Raw genomic sequence first — 19,166 nt, forward strand, 5'->3', positions numbered from 1 at the left:
CAGGCTGTAAATCTTTATGGAAGCTGACTGACACACTTTTGTTTCCTTGAATCTGCTTATTGATACAACTCACTTATTGCCATTAAGCTGGAAGTGGCTCACCACTGACCATCCATCTAGTGGGCTGGCAATGATGCTAATCACATGGAGATTGCCTATCTTTCTACTGCAGAGCTGTTAGTGAATTCGAGCTAAACTTTTGGTTATCAGTACAGCTCCTTACAACGAGGTTACCAGAGCTCCCTTCTAAACACTGCAAATTTTTTAATTAAGAAAACATAGCATCCCTGGGTGGTACAGACTGCTAATAATAATGCTTAACTGTTAATGAAAAAACAAACAAGTCCACTTCTACAGAGACATCTAGAAAGAAAGATATGGCTACCTCAGAAAAAATTCAGCTGCTGAGAAGTAAAATTCAATTCAACACTGATAAAAAGGGGTTTGCCATAAGTCAGAGTTGACCAGTTATGATGAGCAAGTTAAATACGACTCATAACAACCCTATGGACAATAGGTCTGATCCCTTGTACTCTCCTGCACTATTTTCACCATCTTTAACATGCTTAAGCCCATTGTTGCAGTTACTGTGTCAATTCATCTCATTGAAAGTCTTCCTTTCTTTTACTGACCTTCCATCTTTCCTAGCATGGTGTACCTTTCCAAAGAACAGCTCCTTCCAGCAAGATGAAGTTCCAGGTACAAGAGATGAAGCTCCACTATTCTTGCCTTCAAGCAGCACTCTGGCTGCACCTTCTCTAAGACATATCTGATTGTTCTTTGGCAGTCCATAGAATACTCAGTACTCTTCTTTAAAACCACACTTCAAAGGCATCAAATTTTCTTCTGTCATCCTTATTTGTTGTCCAGCTCTCACAAATGATTGAAAAGATCATGGACTGAATCAGGCACCCCATACTCTTCAAACAGACATTCTTGCTCCTCAGTACTCTGGAGATGTCCCTAATAGCAGGCTTTACCAATACAATACATCTTTTGATTTCTTAAATGTTGGTGCCCAGGGTATTGATTATGGATCTAAGTAAGAAGAAATCATTGACAATTTCAATCTTTTCTCCAGCTATCATAGCATTGAACCATGCAGTGTTTCCTTGTTCTGTTCTGATGACTACCTCCTGGTCCAAGTATAGGTTTTATATAAGCAAAATCAAGTGTTCTGTGATTCCCATTCTTCTCAGAGTCAGCCATAGTTTGTTGTAATCCACACAGTCAAATGCCTTTGCACAGTCAATGAAACACAGATAGGCATTCCTCCAGACTCTGCTTTCAGTCACGATCCATCTACTATTGGCTACAACATCCCTAGTACCACAATTTCTTCTAAATCTACCCTGCCCTCTGGCAGTTCTCCGTCGACGTGCTGTTCCAGTCGTTTTCGGATAATTTTCAGCAGTATCTTGAATACATGTGATATTAATGATGTTGTTCTGTAATTTCCACACTCTCTCAGGTAACCTTTCTTTGGAATGGGAACAAATATATGTCTCTTCCAGTCAGCTGGCCAGGTGGTTGTCCTCCAGATTTCTTGACAAAACTTAATGAGCACATCTAGGGAAGCATCTGTTTGTTTAAATATGTCAATTGGTATGCCATCAATTCCTGGGGCCTTATCTTTTGCCAATTCTTTCAAAGCAGCTTGAACTTCTTCCTTTATCACCATAGGCTCTTGCTCATATATTTCATGAATTTCTCTGTGTCTGCCAATTCCTTTTGATGCAATGACCTTGTATTCTCTTTCCATCTTCTAGTAATGCTTCCTGGATTATATAATATTCTACCCAAAGCATTCTTAACTATTGCAACTCTAGGGTTGAATTTGTTCTTCATCTCCTTGGGCTTATGAAATACTGAGCAAGCTTGGTCCCTTAGATTTTCTGACTCCAGCTTTTTTCACATTTCAATGTAATACTTTACCTTGTCTTCCTGTGCTCCCATTTGAAATTTTCTGTTCAGCACCTTAATATCTTTATTTCATCCCTTTGCTTTGGCTACACTAGAGATGTGTCCTATCTCCGTACTTTTCAATATATATGCAGAACAGATTCCCCAGGAGGCAGGGCTATATGAAGAGAAATGTGGCATCAAAATTTGAGGAAGATTTATCAGGAATCTGTGTTATGCAGATGACACTACCCTACTTGCTAAAAATGAGGAACACCCAATGTGCAGACTGCAGCAGATCAAGGACTATAGCCTTCAATATGGATTGAAGCTCAACATCAAGAAAACAAAGATTCTCACCACTGGGCATTATGATAGATGATGAAGAGATTGAGATTGTTAGCAGCTTCACTTTGCTTGGCTCTATATTGAATACTTTTGGGACCATCAGCCAGAAAATTAAAAGACAAATTGCATTGTGAAAGTCTGCTGTCAGAGACCTCTTCAAAGTACTGAAAAGCAATGGTGTCAGTCTGGGAACTAAGGTGTGCCTGCTTTCGGCCATGGTCTTTGCCATTACTTGCTATTCATCAGAGGGCTGGACAATGACTAGGGATGATAGTAGGAGAATTGATGCCTTTGAGCTGTGATGCTTTAGAAAATTCTTGAATATACCATAGACATCTAGAAGAACAAATAGGTTCATCCTAGAAAGGGTGAAACCCAGCTGTTCCTTCATCTGACATACTTTGGATATATTGCAAAGAGGGGCCAGTCCTTGGAGGGGAACATCATGCTTAGGAGAGTGGAGGGACAGCACAAGAGAATAATACTCTGGATGAGATAGATTGATCCAGTGACTGAGATAATGTGGGTAGGTGTGTCAAAGACGATAAGATTGACATAGTATAGAGCAGGATGTAGGGCTGTTGTACATATGTGTCACGAGCAACTCGATGGCACATAACAACAACAGCAACAATCATGTCATTATTATGATATCTATTCTTGAGTAAGGAAACACTTTCCAGAACAGAGTAAAGAAACACGACTAGGTTCAAAATTAGGAAATGTGTGCATAAGATATGTGTTCTGTCTCCATATCTTTTCAATCTATGTGCAGAACAGATCATTTGGGAGGTTGGGCTTTATGAGGAGGAATGTAGCAGCCGGATTGGAGAAAGACTCATCAACAAACTATGGTATGCAGATAATAAAACCCTGCTTGCCAAAGCTGAGGAGGACCTGAAGCACTTGCTGGAGAAGATCAACGACTGTAGCCTTTAGTATAAATTGAAGCTCAATATCAAGAAAACAAAGAGTCTCACCACTAGACCAACTGGCAGCACTTCTTAATGAAAAGAAGTAAGGAGAGTCAGTGGAGAAAGGGAATACTTCCAATGAGATGAATTGAAACAATGGCTGCAGCAATGGGTTTGAGTGTTGAGGATGGCATAGCATAGTGCAGGGTTCAGGTCTATTGTTCACAGAGTCATTATGAGTTGTACTCAACTCAATAGCACATAATAGCAATAACAACAATAATAACAAGAAGTTAAAAAAGTAGTGTTTCAAAGTTTATATACAGTTGGATATCACTTTTATAAGAAGAATATCACAGTGGGAACAAACAGCCGAAATATTAATAGCATTTACCTCAAGACGGTGAGTTGAATGGCAGTTTTTAACATATAACTTCTTTTCTAGACTTTTCTGCATCTAATATATGTTTTATAATAAGTAAACGATACATAGAAAAATTTAAGTGAAAAAATGTATTGCCCAAATTCCTAGAGTTGCAAGTTGCATTGATAACTTAAAAGGTCAACAGTTTAAATTCAGCAGCTGTTTTTGTTTGTTTGTTTGTTTTATTATTTTTTTAATGAAAGTTTACAGAGACTTAGGGTTTCAGTCATTCATTGTTGCACTTTTCTCCCTGCTCATCCCTTCCATCCCCAGTTCATTCTTTTCCTTAAAAAGTAAAAGGAAAACTCTTTCATTGTTATGCAATCCCTCCCCCCAGTTCCACTCCTCTGTGCAGCCTTCATTCTGGACTCCTGTCATGACAATAGTACCCAATCATAATTCCCTTTAAAAGTTTCTCTCCCTCATCCGTTTCAATGCAGTATACATCATTTCTTCCCTTCTTCCCTGTCTTTCCTCAATCCTGATGCCAGTCCTGTTTTACAACAGTCTCCCTATGCAATATTTGTCCTTTTGTGACTGAGATATTTCACTCAGCATAATGTCCTCCAGGGTCATCCATTTAGCATAATATTTCATGAGTCTCTTATTTTTCAATGCAGTATAGTATTCCATTCTGTAAATATACCAGAGTTTCTCTATCCATTCATTTGTTGATGGGCATTTGGGTTGTTTCCAAATCTGCTATTGAGAAAAGAGCAGCAATAAACATGGGTGTGCATATATCTGTTTGGGTGGTGGTTATGGTTTCTTTAGGGTAAATCTCCCAGTAGTGGAATTTCTGGGTCATATGGTATTTCTGTTTGCAACTTTTTGAGAAAGCGCCGTGCAGCCTTCCATAGTGGTTGCACCATTTTACACTCACACCAACAGTGAATAAGGATTCCAGTTTCTCCGCAACCTCGCCTGCATTTGATGTTTGCTGTTCTGTTAAATTTTGCTATTCTTACTGGGGTAGTTGTTTTGTCAGAAGCTGTTTTGAGGAAGAAATATGGACAGTATCTTCCTGTTAAAGATTCACAGCTTCAGAAACATGATAAGGGTCACTATGAGTTGCAATAATTTTGATGGCAGTGGGCTTGGGTTTGTTAGTTTAATGTAAACTATAAGTGGCAATTCTCTGCCAGCTTCAGTTCTAGGACAAGGTAATGAGAAAACACTATTCATGCAATGGATAACACTCCTTCTGCTTTAATATTCTTTTTGCCATGAGCATCAATTATTTTAATAGTATCTCAAATATTTGTATGTTTGCTTTAGAAATCTTGTTAAGCAGTATCTCATTTTATCCTAACAATAATTCCATAGGATAAATTAAAAGTTATCTGTAACCTGTAAACTGTTCTCTAACTTTCCAAGCCAAGTGAAATGTTCCAGAAGATTCATGTAAGCAGCAATTCAGGAGAGAAAAAGAAGTTGTGTTGGAATAAGATTTACTGTATAGTAGGAGGAAGAGACTGTTTCCCCCTTCTACGTAACATGCCAAATATGGGTTACACATTGTGTATTTAATGTTAATCGTTAATTTAAGACACCATTAAAAATTTGAAAATGGGGAAATGGAATGGAGCACAATGTTATGAAATGGAAAGAAATAATATGGAAGTAAATGGTGAATACATGTATTTAAAAGTATAGGCCATAACTCTGTTATTTTTTCATTAAAAACGCAGCTCAACTCCAGAAGTGGGACATGAAAAACTGCACCTTTGTTTCTGCTAATACAAATGATATATCTCAATATCTCACGGGAAAAGGAAATTATAGTGAAGATGAAATGAGATTTCGGAACATCATTATGGAACGTTTGAAAGCCATGGAGATGAGAGTCCACTATGTTGCAGACATGGAATCCAGCCTGATAGACACAGAACATTTCCAAAATCTCAGTGTGACAACTGATCAAAGATTTAATGACGTTCTTTTCCAGTTAAGTGCCTTAGTTACTTCAGTGCGTGGCCACGAAAACACAATGGAAGAATTCTCCAAATTCATAAGGAGTCTGAATACCACACTGCTTGATTTACAGCTCAATATAGAAACACTAGATGACAAAGTTCAAGCAACTATAGTCAAACATAAAGAGGTAAGGTTTTTGTACTGGAAGTTCACATGCTGGAAATGAATACATTTAGCATATCTGTCTCCTCAGAGAGTCCAGGAAAGCAAATGTTGCAATTTCCCCCCCATCAAGGTATTTACCCTAAGTCCTTGTTAACTTTAATACAAAGTTCAAATTACTTTACCCTGTGATTTTTCCAGAAAGCTCTGGTGGTATAGTGGTTAAAAGCTTCACTGCCATCCTTAAGGCACATCTTACAAATCTACCAGTTGCTCCATGAGAGAAAGATAGGCCGTCTCCTCCTGTTTGATTTATGGCCTCTGAAAACACTCGGGAGGATTCCAACTGGATTGCACTTAATAACAATAGTATGTTTTTTAGGCAATGTCTATAGACCTAAGGTGTATTAATTTATAACTAAGATCAGATTGTATTTTCAAAACTATCTATAACAAAATTAGAAATTTTATATTATCTGAGTAGTTCTGTCAAGTGGGAACTAACTCAAATGCAGCCCTCCAATAGATTTTCTGTACCTATAAATTGTACTGGAGGATATTTCCTATCTTTTTCCTGAGGAACTGTTGGTAAATTCAAACCCACCTGGGCAGCACCACCAAAACTCTCTACAGACTATACACCCCAAGTGTTACCTGGTAAACATTAACATTTTAAAACAGATTCAACTTTTTTCCCTCCTCATGAAATAAGAGAAACCATATTCACATGGATTATTACAAAATCTAAATATTAAAAATTTATTTGCCATTTATAAAAGGTATATGTGGGGGTTTTTTTACACATATAAAGGGTATAGTTAAATAATTAAATTATGAGTAATGCAAAAAATGCCCTGCTGTTATTATAGCATAAAAGCACAATAGGCTTTTTCCCCTCCATGTAAACTATGGTATTCGCTAAACATTTGGAGAAACAGCAATGAGAAAAGCACTTCATAATCAGTCTGGAGCAATCAGATACCTCTTTATCTTTGCACTAACAGAGCAAAATATATTCTATTGTCAGTAATAGGCAAGATTTCATTATAAATTAAAACACAAACAAACAAAATCACTATCATCAGATCAGTTCTAACTCATAACCAACTTCCCCTGCGTTTCCAATGCTATAAATAGTTATGGAAGGAGATAGTCTATGTTTTTTCTTCAGTATAGTTGGTAAACTTCAAGTGACAACCTTTTGGTTAACAGTGGAATACAGTACCCACTATGCTTCCTTATAATGTATAAATTATTGTAGTTCTAAAACAGCCATAGAGAATATGTAAGAAATTGAAGGAATCTATGCTCTAATAACATTTTATTCGCAAAAGCAGATTATGAACTGAATTTAGCCAACAAGTCATATATAATTTGTGGCTTTACTGCCTATTCTCTTGTGGACAACCCTGGTTTAGATCTAAATTCATTGTACTAATAGGCAAATTGCTTGTTTCAAACTCTGCCTTTTTTGGTGAATTATTACAATTGTTAGTTTTCATTTCAGTCTAGAGGCTAAGGTGTGCCTGACTCAGGCTATGGTCTTCGCAATTATTTGTTATCTATCAGAGAGTTGGACAATGACTAAGGATGGAAGAAGAAGAATTGATGCCTTTGAGTTGTGGTTCTGGAGAAGAGTCTTTAACATACCATGGACTGCCAAGAAAACAAATAGGTCTGTCTTGGAGAGGTTGAAACAAAATTTCTCCTTGGAGGCTAGGATTTTGAAGCTCTGTTTCATATATTTTGGGTACACGGCCAGGAGGGACTGGTTTTGGAGAAAATCTTCATGCTCGGAAGGGTGGAGGGACAGTGAAGGAGAGGAAGATCCCAGATGAGATGGATTGATATGGTAACTGGGGTAATGGGTATTGATGTGTTGGAGTCAGTGAAACTCACTCAGGACAGGGAAGGCTTCAGAGCTGTTGTACATAGGGTCACTATGAATCACAGATGATTCAAAGGCACATAACAACAACAACAACAACGTGACTGGAACCTTATGGATCAAATAAAGAGAACATATTCACATTAAAATATATTACATCTATGATTATTGTAATGTGAATACCTAAGCAATGCTAGTGTTCCCTAAGCAATAGCATTCTGTTTAACTATGGGGATCCCACAAGTGATTTTTAGTCTAATATCATCCTTGTCATTCTGTTTTTATTATATGGCACAGCTCCCCAAGCCTGTCAGTGTTTCTCAACCTTCTTTCTAAGTTCTGAAGTTTATTGAAGTCAGGGAGTTGAGTTTGAGAGTTTTTTTGTTTTGTTTGAGTTTTAAATTTATCAAATACTATTGGAGTTTCAGGAGCAGGTTTTGTGGGAGTTTTAGAGAAGTTCACCAAAAGAAAATGTCCAGAATGGTAGAGCAATATGGAGAAAGTGGAACAGAAATGTGAAAGGAGCAGACACTAATTGTATTGAGGAGAGGTGAAGAAACATTTACATAGAAACAGTGGCAGAGGAGTGAGTCAAGGAGATAGAAGAGGATTAAGATGCAAAAACAAGGATATATTTGAGTGTGAGAATGTCTAAAATGAAGGAGAAGTGATATGATCTCTGTGGTTCCAGACACATTCAGATTTTAGTTATTAGTCAAAGCTGGAAACCATTTGGAAGGCAGAAGAAATCTTAAGTGTTTATGAAGTGATAACTAATGGCAATAAATGGCATCAGGTGGCCGGTCACCTCTGTGAGTTTGATTAGATTGCACTTACATTTTTGGAGTGTGTTCTAACATTAGTAAAGGAGTTAAAGGAAATAGTGAAACAGCTAAAGTTAATTTTTTTATAAAGACCGTGGTGATAGATAGGAACTAGAGAACTCTGGCGGTGCTTTCTACAAACCCCAAGACCACATCTCTCTCTAGGTTCAAATTCCCCCTGTTCTCTGAGGGAATAGTGCAGACGATCTCCTCCCATTTCAGCTTCAGACACTCAGTGGAGGGTCGGCTGTGAGGAAATTCTGAGTTAATAGCAATGGAGCGACTAGAAACCAGGTCAGTGTCTGTGTGGATGCGTGTGTATGTATATTTCTGCATCCATACTAAAAACCATTGAGACTTAGCCCTCATTGCCTCAAAAATCTCCTTTATTTTTCAAAATCTCCTTCATTTCTAGTCTAATGCGGGAATAAATAAATGAAATGAATACTTGAGTCAGTAAAATCCTGTTTGAAGTAAAGGCTTATAAATAATGACAGCATAATGCTTATCAAGGGCAGACCAAGCATTAAGTTAGAAGAAAACCAAAACAAAACACAAAAAAATACCCCCCTGGCACCAAATGGAAGCTTTAGATGAAATTTATCAGGTCAATACTTCATAGAAAGGACTGAAGGATGGCAAAACCCCGTTCCTTATTTGTAGCAGAGCCTTGGTGAAGCTGTGTATTGTGGATTTGTGATTGCTGTATGGGATTTAAAAAAAAATCAAATGCACTTTCCCTCTTCCAAATATAAAATCATTTCAAATAAGTGAAGAGATATAGGGATACCTGGGTCCTAAGGGAGAATTGGTAAGAAGCTATGCCACCATCCCAGAAGCATGACATTCAAATCCACCTTCTGGTTTGCAGGAGAAAATGGGCACTCTCTTTCCATGTGATTCACTGCCTCTAAAAATCCATGGGACAGTCAGTTACAACTTAGTTTGACTCGATGGCACACAACAAAAGAAAAAAATGGCAACAAGGAGCAAATGTATTCTTTCTCTCCTTTGTTCCAGCATGTATGAAACTATAGGGCATAGTATAGAAATTCATAAGATGAGTAATCTCATTCTGGACAGTTTACACCCTCTCTGAAAACCTTGTTTCAAGTAACAGATGTAGCCTTGAATGCATTCATCAAACTATACCAGGAAATTTGGGAGACCGCTGTCTGTCCAACAGATTAGAAAGATCCATATTTGTTCCCATTTCCAGTAAAAGTTGGTCCAACAGAATGTGGAAACTATCAGAGTATCATTAATATCACACACAAGTAAATTGCTGCTTTACTGCTGAAGCTGAGAGATCACTTTAATACGGCTGGAACAGTGCATAGATAGGGAACTGGCAGAAGTTCAAGCAGGATTCAGAAGAGGCCGTGACATCAGGGATATCGTTGCTGATGTCAGTGGATCCTGGCTGGAAGTAAAGTATACCAGAAGAATGTCTATTTGTGTTTTATTGACTATGCAAAGACATTTAACTGTATGGATCATAACAAGTTATGGCTAATATTGAGAAGAATGAGAGTTATAGAGCACTTAATTGTGTTCATGTGAAACTTATAACTAGACCAGAAGGCTGTGGTGCAAATTATGTCTTTTTGAGGACTAAGGTGCTTTTGATTCAGGCCATGGTATTTCTGATTGCTTGCTATGCATCTGAGAGCTGCACAATGAATAAAGACAATAGATGAAGAATTGATGTTTTTGAACTGAGGTGTTGGAAAAAAGAACTGCACTTCACATGGTTTAAAATTAAGAATGGAGTGCGTCAGGATTGTATACTCTCTCCATACCTATTCAACCTATATGTTGATCAAATTATTCGAGAGCTGGATTCTTTGAAGAGGAATGTGGCATCAGGATAGAAGGGAGATTCGTCAATAAACTGTGTTGTGCAGACAACACAACCTTGCTTGCTGAAAGTGAGGAGGTCTTGAAGCATTTGTTGCAGAAGATCAAGGAATGCAGACTTCAGTATGGACTGTGGCTCAATGTAAAAAAAATATATTCTTACCACTGGATGGATAAACAACATCATGATGGATGGAGAAAGATTGAAACTGTCAATAACTTCATCTTATCTGGATCTACTTGGTACCAGTAGCCAGGAAATCAGGAGATGTACTGCACTGGGGAAGACTGCAGTTAGGGACCTCTCTAAGTTATTGAGGAGTAATGATATCCATTTAATGACTAAGGTGCATCTGATTCAGGCTACGGTCTTTCCAGTCACATACTATGCATCTGAGAGCTGGACAATGTGAAAGAACAACACAAGAAGTACTGATGCCTTTGAGCCGTGATGTTGGAGAAAAGTTTTGAACATCCCATAGACTACTAAAAGAACAAACAAATATGTCTTTAAGAGGGTCCAGTCAGAGTGCTCTCTGGAGGCAAAGATGATGAGGCTTCACCTCATGTACTTCAGGCATGTTGCCAGGAGGAGTTATTTATTGGAAAGAGACATGATGCTTGGAAGGGTGGAGGGTCAGCGAGGAGAGGAAGACCCTTGACAAAGTGGATTGAAATGGGAACTGCTACAATGGGCTCTAATGTGTAAAGATGTGTGAAGATGGCAAAGGATAGGATTGCTATGAGTTGTACTCAATTCAGTGGCACCTAACATCAGCAACTAAAAACCTACTGCAGAGTCAGGTATGAGTCACTTTATAGAAATGAGTTTTGAGTCTTTTGAGTAGCATGTCATAGCAATCTAAGTTTATTTAGTCCATGGGTAGTATTCATCGGTCATATTGTCTGCAGGCTTCTTTTGTATTAATATATTGTAAGAAAGATGCCAAATCATGGCAAGAGGTGGAGTTGGAGATACAGCAATGTGGTGGGTAAATGAGAAGGTAGAGATAGAAAACAAATGAAATTTGACGCTTTCTGGTAGTCTCATGGAAGAAGTGAGTCAGGTTTTAGTTTTATGCTTTTCCAAAGGGTTGATGCCTATACCAGCTTGATCCTCTCACCTTCATTTATCCAATGCTGTCCAAGTGAGTACATATTTTCTCTCCACACCCAGATGAGCAAACAGACAAGACTGGTTTATTTATGTTTGAGAATTGGAAATAGGAATCCATCTACAGTTAAACCCAGAAATAATTACAAATAAAACATGCCATAAAGCCAGAGGATGAGATCGAATAAAAGAGAGACAGAAAATAAAGCCATAGGAACCAAAAAGTTCAGGGTCTATAAAGGAGAAAAACCAACATTCCTAAAAGAAAGGCAAGCAAAAGATCTGTCAGGAAAGCTAACAAACAAAGACATATCAGTACAATTTGGAAAAAAAAACAACCCCAAACCAAAGCAACAAATGCAATGCTGTACTTTAAATATATTATTATACAATACTGATGGCCAGTATTTGAGTGAATAGTCACTCTTACACAGTGAAATTTGAAAAAAAAATAAATAGGTCTACACATTTGGAGGGCCATGCAGTACCATTGAAAAAAAAGTTGTATAGATAGTCCCTTTGATCTCTTCCAGAAAACTATTTGTAAAAGCACTTGAACAAATGTGTAGGAAAATGTGCAATTGTGTTCACTGACGTGTTGTTTAAAATGTATTGTTGTTGTTATGTGCTATCAAGTCACCTGAGACTCATAGAAACCCTGTGTACAGTAGCTCTGAAGCCTGCTCTCTCCTGAACCAATCTCACTGTCTCTGACAGATCTAATTCCATTTCTCCAGTTACTGAGTCAGTCCATCTCATCCTGAATCTTCTACCCTGTCCATCCACTCATCCAAGCATGATGTCCTTAACTAAGGATGGTCTCTCGTGGTCACCTGCCCAAAGTGTGTGAGATGCAGCTTCAAAATCCTTGCCTCCAAGGAGCAGCTTGGTTTCATTTTCTCCAGGACAGACCTGTTTGTTTTCCTGGCAGTCCACAGTGTGTTGAACACTCTTCTCCAGCACAAGAACTAAAAGGCATAGATCCTTATTCTACCATTCTTAGTTTTTGTACAGCTCTCTGATGCATAGTAATTTATTGCAAAAACCATGGCTTGTTTAAAATAGTTTATTAAAAATACTCAGTTCAAAACACATAAATAGAAATCTCGAGTAAACCTTGAAGAAATCATTTCAATATTATACTATCAATTTTTTTAATAAACCTCTATAACAAAATTTCATTAGTATTGTAAACACAAAACCATAATACATAGCATATTATCTTCTCTTTGATAATTAATCTGAGTTATATGCATGTATACATATAAATAATACAAAATATGTATCATATGAGAGCATTAAGTTATTCCCAATAGTATTTTTGAGAATTATGACAATACTTTCCTTAAGATGATTAAGGAGTATAAACTGTAAAAAGAAATTATATTCACAGAACACAAATATGTTGCTACTCTAGGTAATAAAGAAATTCCACTTTAAGATAAATTGCAAAAAAAATATTGCAAAGTTTTAATGTAATTTTTAGTATTTAGATGTTACCTTTGAGAATACAAGAAACTTCCAGCTTTTAAATTTGTGTGTTTGACAGTTACAGTTATGGATTCTTGCTATGTTTCACAGGAAATCAGAGTATTACAACAGCGTGTATACAATGCATCAGCAGAAATCAAGTCTATGAAAGAACAACAAGTGCATTTGGAACAGGAAATAAAAGGAGAAGTGAAACTATTGAATAATATCACTAATGATCTCAGACTGAAAGACTGGGAACATTCGCAGACATTAAGAAATATTACTTTAATTCAAGGTAAAATATCTTCTTATTTATCCAGAAAATGATACATTACAATATATTGATATATTCCAAAATTTGAAATTCAGAAACTTCTGGTTTAAAATAAATAACTTGTTAGAATACATTTTTTACAAATACCCAGAGGAAACAATCTTTCTGTTGGGATATTGTAGCACAATATTGTAGCCTGGTGTAATTTAACTAGAAGGACAAAAACAAATGAAATATCTTGCAGAGAGCTAATGAGTACTTAGATCATTGTTTAAGTCATGCCGTATGTACTGAAGAGGAATATAAGTTCTCTGATAGTGGGGTACAAAGTTCTGCTGCTAATTCTGTTTCTCAGATGTTTCATATTCTTATTTACTTCTCATATGACTGCATTATTAATTAAAAAAATATTCTGATTTCTCTAAAATAATGGGTAATGGTAGACATATTTCTTCCTCAGTTACTTCTAGTACAACAAAATGAATTGACTCTAATGATTCATTATACACACACACACACACACACACACACACACACACACATATTCTAGTTTCCTTTCCCTATATAAAGTCAGTATATATTATGCAGGAGTTTCATTTATTATTTAGATTATAAATATGCTCTCATCGTTTCATCATCTTTGTATCTTTTGTCTTATTATGTCTCTTATAAATAATGTTTATCTTGATTTTCATTTTATGAATGCAATCTAACCATCATTTTCAATTGTGCTTATTTCTCATTTTTGACTATGTAGTTTGGTTTTTGTTCAGTTTGTTCTGTGCTTAATTTGACTTTCTTTATTGACTGTATTTGAATTGAAATATTTGTCTTCTTGTTACATTTTTCTCTGACTAATTTTGAGACACTTTTTAGTCTATCTCTATGTTGTTAATAGCTATCTTTATAATTTATTTTAGATGTTTTTCTATCTTCCAAGTCAGCTAAAATAACTTTCATTGTTTCACTGTTTTCTCATTCATAATAAGAGAAATAGAAATCAGGAACTCAATATGATTTCATCTCACATCCTTTAGTTAAGGACTCAGTTTTGACTCATAGTGACCCCACAAGGGAGCTTTTGTGGAGTAGGAAATTGTATGACTAATTCAAAGGTGGAGCCTCTCTGGAAGTTCACTTCCACCAAACTCCTAGGGACTGCATTATGGTGTAAAAAAATGCCAGATATCCTATGGACTGCCAAACAAACAAACAAGCAATTATATCTCAAGAAAGGTGCAGGTAGAGAGCTCTTTAGAGGGAAAGGTATTTGTATTTGTGGTTAGATACTTTCACATACTATGGATATGTGTTTAGAAGAAATCAGCCCTTGGAGAAGGATATCATGCTTAGAAAGCAGCGGTCAGTAAAAGAGAGGGAGCTTCACAATGAAACGGATTGACACAATGGCTGGCAGAATGGGCTTGTGTGTTGCAGGGGCAGTGAGGAGAGTGCAGGATAGTGCAGAATTCAGACCTTCTATTCATAGGGTCAACTCTACCACACATAACAGCAACAACAAGGAAAGACTACACACTTTCAAAATCAGGGAAGAGAATAATAGGACAAGAAGATATGAAGAAAAATGAGCAATCCCTTCCCATGTTATTTATAGTCCCAGAAAACACGCTAGAGGGTCCACTGTGAGTGAGTGAGAGCAAAGGGGAATTACAATGTCTAACAATCTAAAGGCTGACCAAAAAAAAAGAAAAAAAAAGATTTAAAAAACCCCATACAATTGTTGTAGTAAATTTTTTTTAATTTTTAGTGCTTCTTGTTAGGTGCTATAAAATTGATTACAACTCATAGCGACCCTAGGAACAACAAATCTGAACCCTGTCTTACCCTGTGCCAGTCTCACAAGGTCTGACACACTTGAACGCATTGTAGCAGTAACTGTGTCAATCTATCTCATTGAGGTGTTTTCCTCTATTTTGTCCACACTGCATCTTTTCAGGCATGCTCTCCCTCTCCAAGGAATAGCCTCTCCTAGTAGCATGTTAAAAGTATGTAAGATGAAGCTTTGCTGTCTTTGCCTCCAAGGAGCACTCTGGCTGCACTTTCTCTAAGACATATTTGTTTGGTCTTCGGCAATCTGTGGGATATTCAGTACAACTCAAAGGCATCAATTCTTTTTCTGTCATCCTTATTCACGATCTAATTCTCAGTTGCATAACAAGTGATTGAAAAGACAATGGCCTGAATCAGGCACACCTTACTCCTCAAACTGACATTATTGCACTTCAATAATTTGTGGAGGTCCCAGATTTAAGACTTTCCCAGTGCAATATGTCTCTTGGTCCTTTGATTGCTGGACCAGGGTTTTGATTGTGGATCCAAATAATATGATGTTATTGACCATTTTAGTCTTTTCTCCATCTATCATTTTGTTGCCTATGAGTCTAATATTGAGGATTTTTGTTTTCTTGATGTTGAGATGCATTCCGTATTGAAGGCTGTAAAGTACTTCAAGGTCTCCTCACTTTCATCAAACCGTGCAGGTTATTGATGTTGAATTCTTGTTTACAGAGCTCTGCTTTTCACATAATTTATTGATCATACTGATTGAATACATATAGAGAGAAGATACAAGGCTGACATACACCTTTCTTAATCTTAAACCATGTTGCATTTCCTTGCTTTGTTAGCACAACAGCCTCTTGTACTAGGTATAGTTTTCACATGACCACAATAAAGTGTTCTGTGATTCCCATTCTTCACAATGTTAACAATAATTTGTTATGATATACACAGTATAAGCCTTTGCATAGTCCATAAAGCATACATAGATATTCTCCTGATAGTCTTTACTTTCAACCAGGTTCCATCTGACAATCAACAATGAGATCCCCAGTGCCAGGACCTTGTCTAAATCCTGCTTGAACTCTGGCAGTTCTTTGTCTATGTACTAGTTGAGCTGTTTTTGAATGATCATCAACATTATTTTGTTTACATGTCACATTAATGTAATGTTTGATAATTTCCATGTTCTGTCAGATCACCCTCTTTGGGAATGGGAATATGATTCTCTTCCAGTCAGTCAGTGAGGCAGCTGTCCTCCAAATTGCTTGGCATCAAAGATCAGATGAGTTGTAGGATGAAATCAAGAAAATCATCCATGAAGTGAGGAAAAAGAACATTACAAAAATAGAAGAGAAAGAAAAAAAACAAAAATGAACGTCAGAAGAGATTCTGAAATTTACACCAGAGCTTCAAAAAGCCAAAACAAAGGGAAGAGCTGCCGATGTAAAGAGCTTAACAGAAGCTTGTATAAAGAGCAGTTTGAGAAGACAAAGCAAGTTATTACAATGGATTTTGCAGAACTGGAATTGAAGACTATAAAAGGAAGAGCTCGTGACAATTCTTGGTCTGAGAAAACTAAAACACAAATTCAAGCCTCATGTTACAATATTGATCATTGTTATGGGAAAAATGTTGAATGATCCAGGAAATATCAAAAGAAGATGGAAGGAATACACAGAGTCACTCTACCAAAAACAATTGGTTACACTGAAAAATTTCAGGAAGTGCCATATGAACAAAAGAAAATGGTAATGAAGGAAGAAGTTGAAGCTACATAGAAGGCATTAGTAAATGTTTAATACTTATAGTTAAACAAAACCAAATAATATACATTAACAGATGGATACATAGGTAATGACAACAGTTGCTTTAAAATGCAAGGAAATGATGAACACAAAATTAAATCAATTACAAAAATCAGTGTAATATGTATTATTGAAAAAACGAAGTATTACTGAAAAGGATGGGAAATACATCATTTCTTCATTGTATCATTGTATGTCTGTTCTGGTCATTATTGTGCCTTATAAAATCCCAGTCATTGCATTTACTCCAACTTGTGGTGCCCTTTCTTTTTTCCCCCATAGCTGTAAATCTTAAAAGAAGGATGAGACTGACTCATCTTTCTTCAAAGAGTGCATGGTAAGGTCTAAGTACCCATCATTCAGTGAGCAGCTCAGTGCTTACCTTATAAGACTACCAGAGAGCCTTTACTGTGCCTTACAGCTCTCCTTTACAGTATACATATAAGACACATTCTTTGCTTATTATGTTAAAGAAAATAATAAAGAAAAATTAAAATACATTAATTAGCTTCTCATTGAATTATGCAAAGGCATTTGACTGTGTGGATCATAACAAACTGTGGCTGACTCTGACAAGAATGGGAATCCCAGAACACTTGATCGTGCTAATGAGAAACCTACACTTGACCAGGAGACAGCTGTCGGAACAGAGCAAGGAAACACTGCATGGTTCAAAATTGGGAAGGGTGTATGCCAGGGATGTGTCCTGTCTCCATACCTTTTAAATCTATAAACAGAACAGATTATCTGGTAGGCTGGACTCTACGAAGAGAAGTGTGGCTTCAGGATTGGTGGAAGATCCATCAACAATCTGCATTATGCAGATGACACAACCCTGCTTGCTGAAACTGAGGAGGACCTGAGGAGCTTGCTGCAGGGGGTCAAGGACTGCAGCCTTCAAGATGGATTGAGGCTCAATGTAAAAAAGACAAAGATTCTCAGTACTGGGACGATTGACAGCATCAAGATGGATGGTGAAGAGATTTAGATTGTTCACAGCTTTAGTTTGCTTGGTTCCACAGTCAGCTCTCTTGGCACCAGCAGCCAGGTAACTAAAAGACGTATTGCAATGGAAAAGTCTGCTGTTAGGGACCTCTCTGAAGTACTGAAGAGCAATGGTGTCACTCTGGAGACTAAGGTGCATCTGATAGAGGCCATGGTCTTTGCAATCACTTGTTATGCATCAGAAAGTTGGACAATGACCAGGGAGGATAGAACGAGAATTGATGCCTTTGAGCTGTGGTTCTGGAGAAGAGTATTGAATGTACCATGGACTGCTAAGAAAACACACAGGTTAATCTTGGAGAGGGTTGAACCAAGCTGCTCCTTGGAGGCAAAGATTCTGATGCTTCCTCTGACATACTCTGGACATGTTGCAAGGAGGAACCAGTCCTTAGAGTGGAACATCATGCTTAGGAGGATGGAGGGACCGTGCAGGAGGGGAAGACCCTCAATGAGGTGGATTGATTCGGTGACTGGGGTAATCAGGGTGGGGGTGTCAGAGAAAGTGAGATTGGCACAGGACAGAGCAGGGTTTAGGGCTGTTGTACATAGGGTCACTATGAGTCACAGTCCACTGGAAGGCACATAACAACAACAATTAGCTTCTCACTTAGCAAATAGGTAATGCTATTTGGATTTCAAATAAATATCCAAAACGTTACAAATCCATACTGATTCTTGACCTGATCACCCTTTTTCATTTCCCCAAATCTTCTGCATTCACAATATTTTCAATTAATTGCATTACTAGTTGCTCAATCCAATTTGAAATCCTTCTTTCTCCTATAATATAGAATTAACTCATATGACTTCTGGTACCGCTTTCCTGGCAATTACTTCAGAAAATAAGCAAAAGCCTGTCTCATCATCTTCTCTACTATTGCTCTAATTTGAACCCCGTCAGTTTCCAGTCTGCTTAATGCAGAAGATTTGCCTTTGTTTTTGATTTTATGCATCCATTCATTCTTTAACTATTTGAAACATTTTTTATTGGTTTGCATGCAATCATTCATATATATTGCTTCATTCATGTACATTGTGTTTCATATATTCGTACACATTACATTTTATACAATTAATTGCTACTGGTCTATGACTATTATGATCATGTCTTTTCAGGTACAATTTGCTTCTTTCCTATTCCTTTACCCCCTTACTAATCCCCTAATCTCTGCTATCCTAGTTAGTTCTCCATTCTCCTTGTTCTGCCTCCCCTTCTTCACTTCCCTTTCCCTCTTTACTCAGCTACCTCCTATTTTCACAATAGTGGTCTTTGCAGTATTTGTCCTTATGTGACTGCGTTATTTCACATAGCATAATGCTCTCTAGAATCTCTCATGTTAAAAGAAGTTTATGAAACCATTGTTTCTTTTTTTATTATTAAATTTTATTAGTTTTAATGAACATTTACAGAGATTTTGGGTTTTCATTCATTCATTGTTGCACTGTTTTCTCC

General features: G+C 37.1%; 1 protein-coding gene across 1 annotated transcript in view; it reads left to right on the plus strand.

Moving 5' to 3' along the window:
* Window positions 1-19,166, plus strand: part of MSR1 (macrophage scavenger receptor 1) — a 137,911-nt gene that overhangs the window by 12,591 nt on the left and 106,154 nt on the right. Inside the window, exons 3-4 of the mRNA XM_006893569.1 lie at window positions 5,280-5,692; window positions 12,935-13,121. Of these exons, the coding sequence (XP_006893631.1) occupies window positions 5,280-5,692; window positions 12,935-13,121 (600 nt within the window). The remainder of the gene's footprint in view (window positions 1-5,279; window positions 5,693-12,934; window positions 13,122-19,166) is intronic.

Source organism: Elephantulus edwardii, unplaced genomic scaffold (assembly GCF_000299155.1).
Source record: "Elephantulus edwardii isolate Elephantulus edwardi_28Jun2011 unplaced genomic scaffold, EleEdw1.0 scaffold00128, whole genome shotgun sequence".
Classification (NCBI taxonomy): domain Eukaryota; kingdom Metazoa; phylum Chordata; class Mammalia; order Macroscelidea; family Macroscelididae; genus Elephantulus; species Elephantulus edwardii.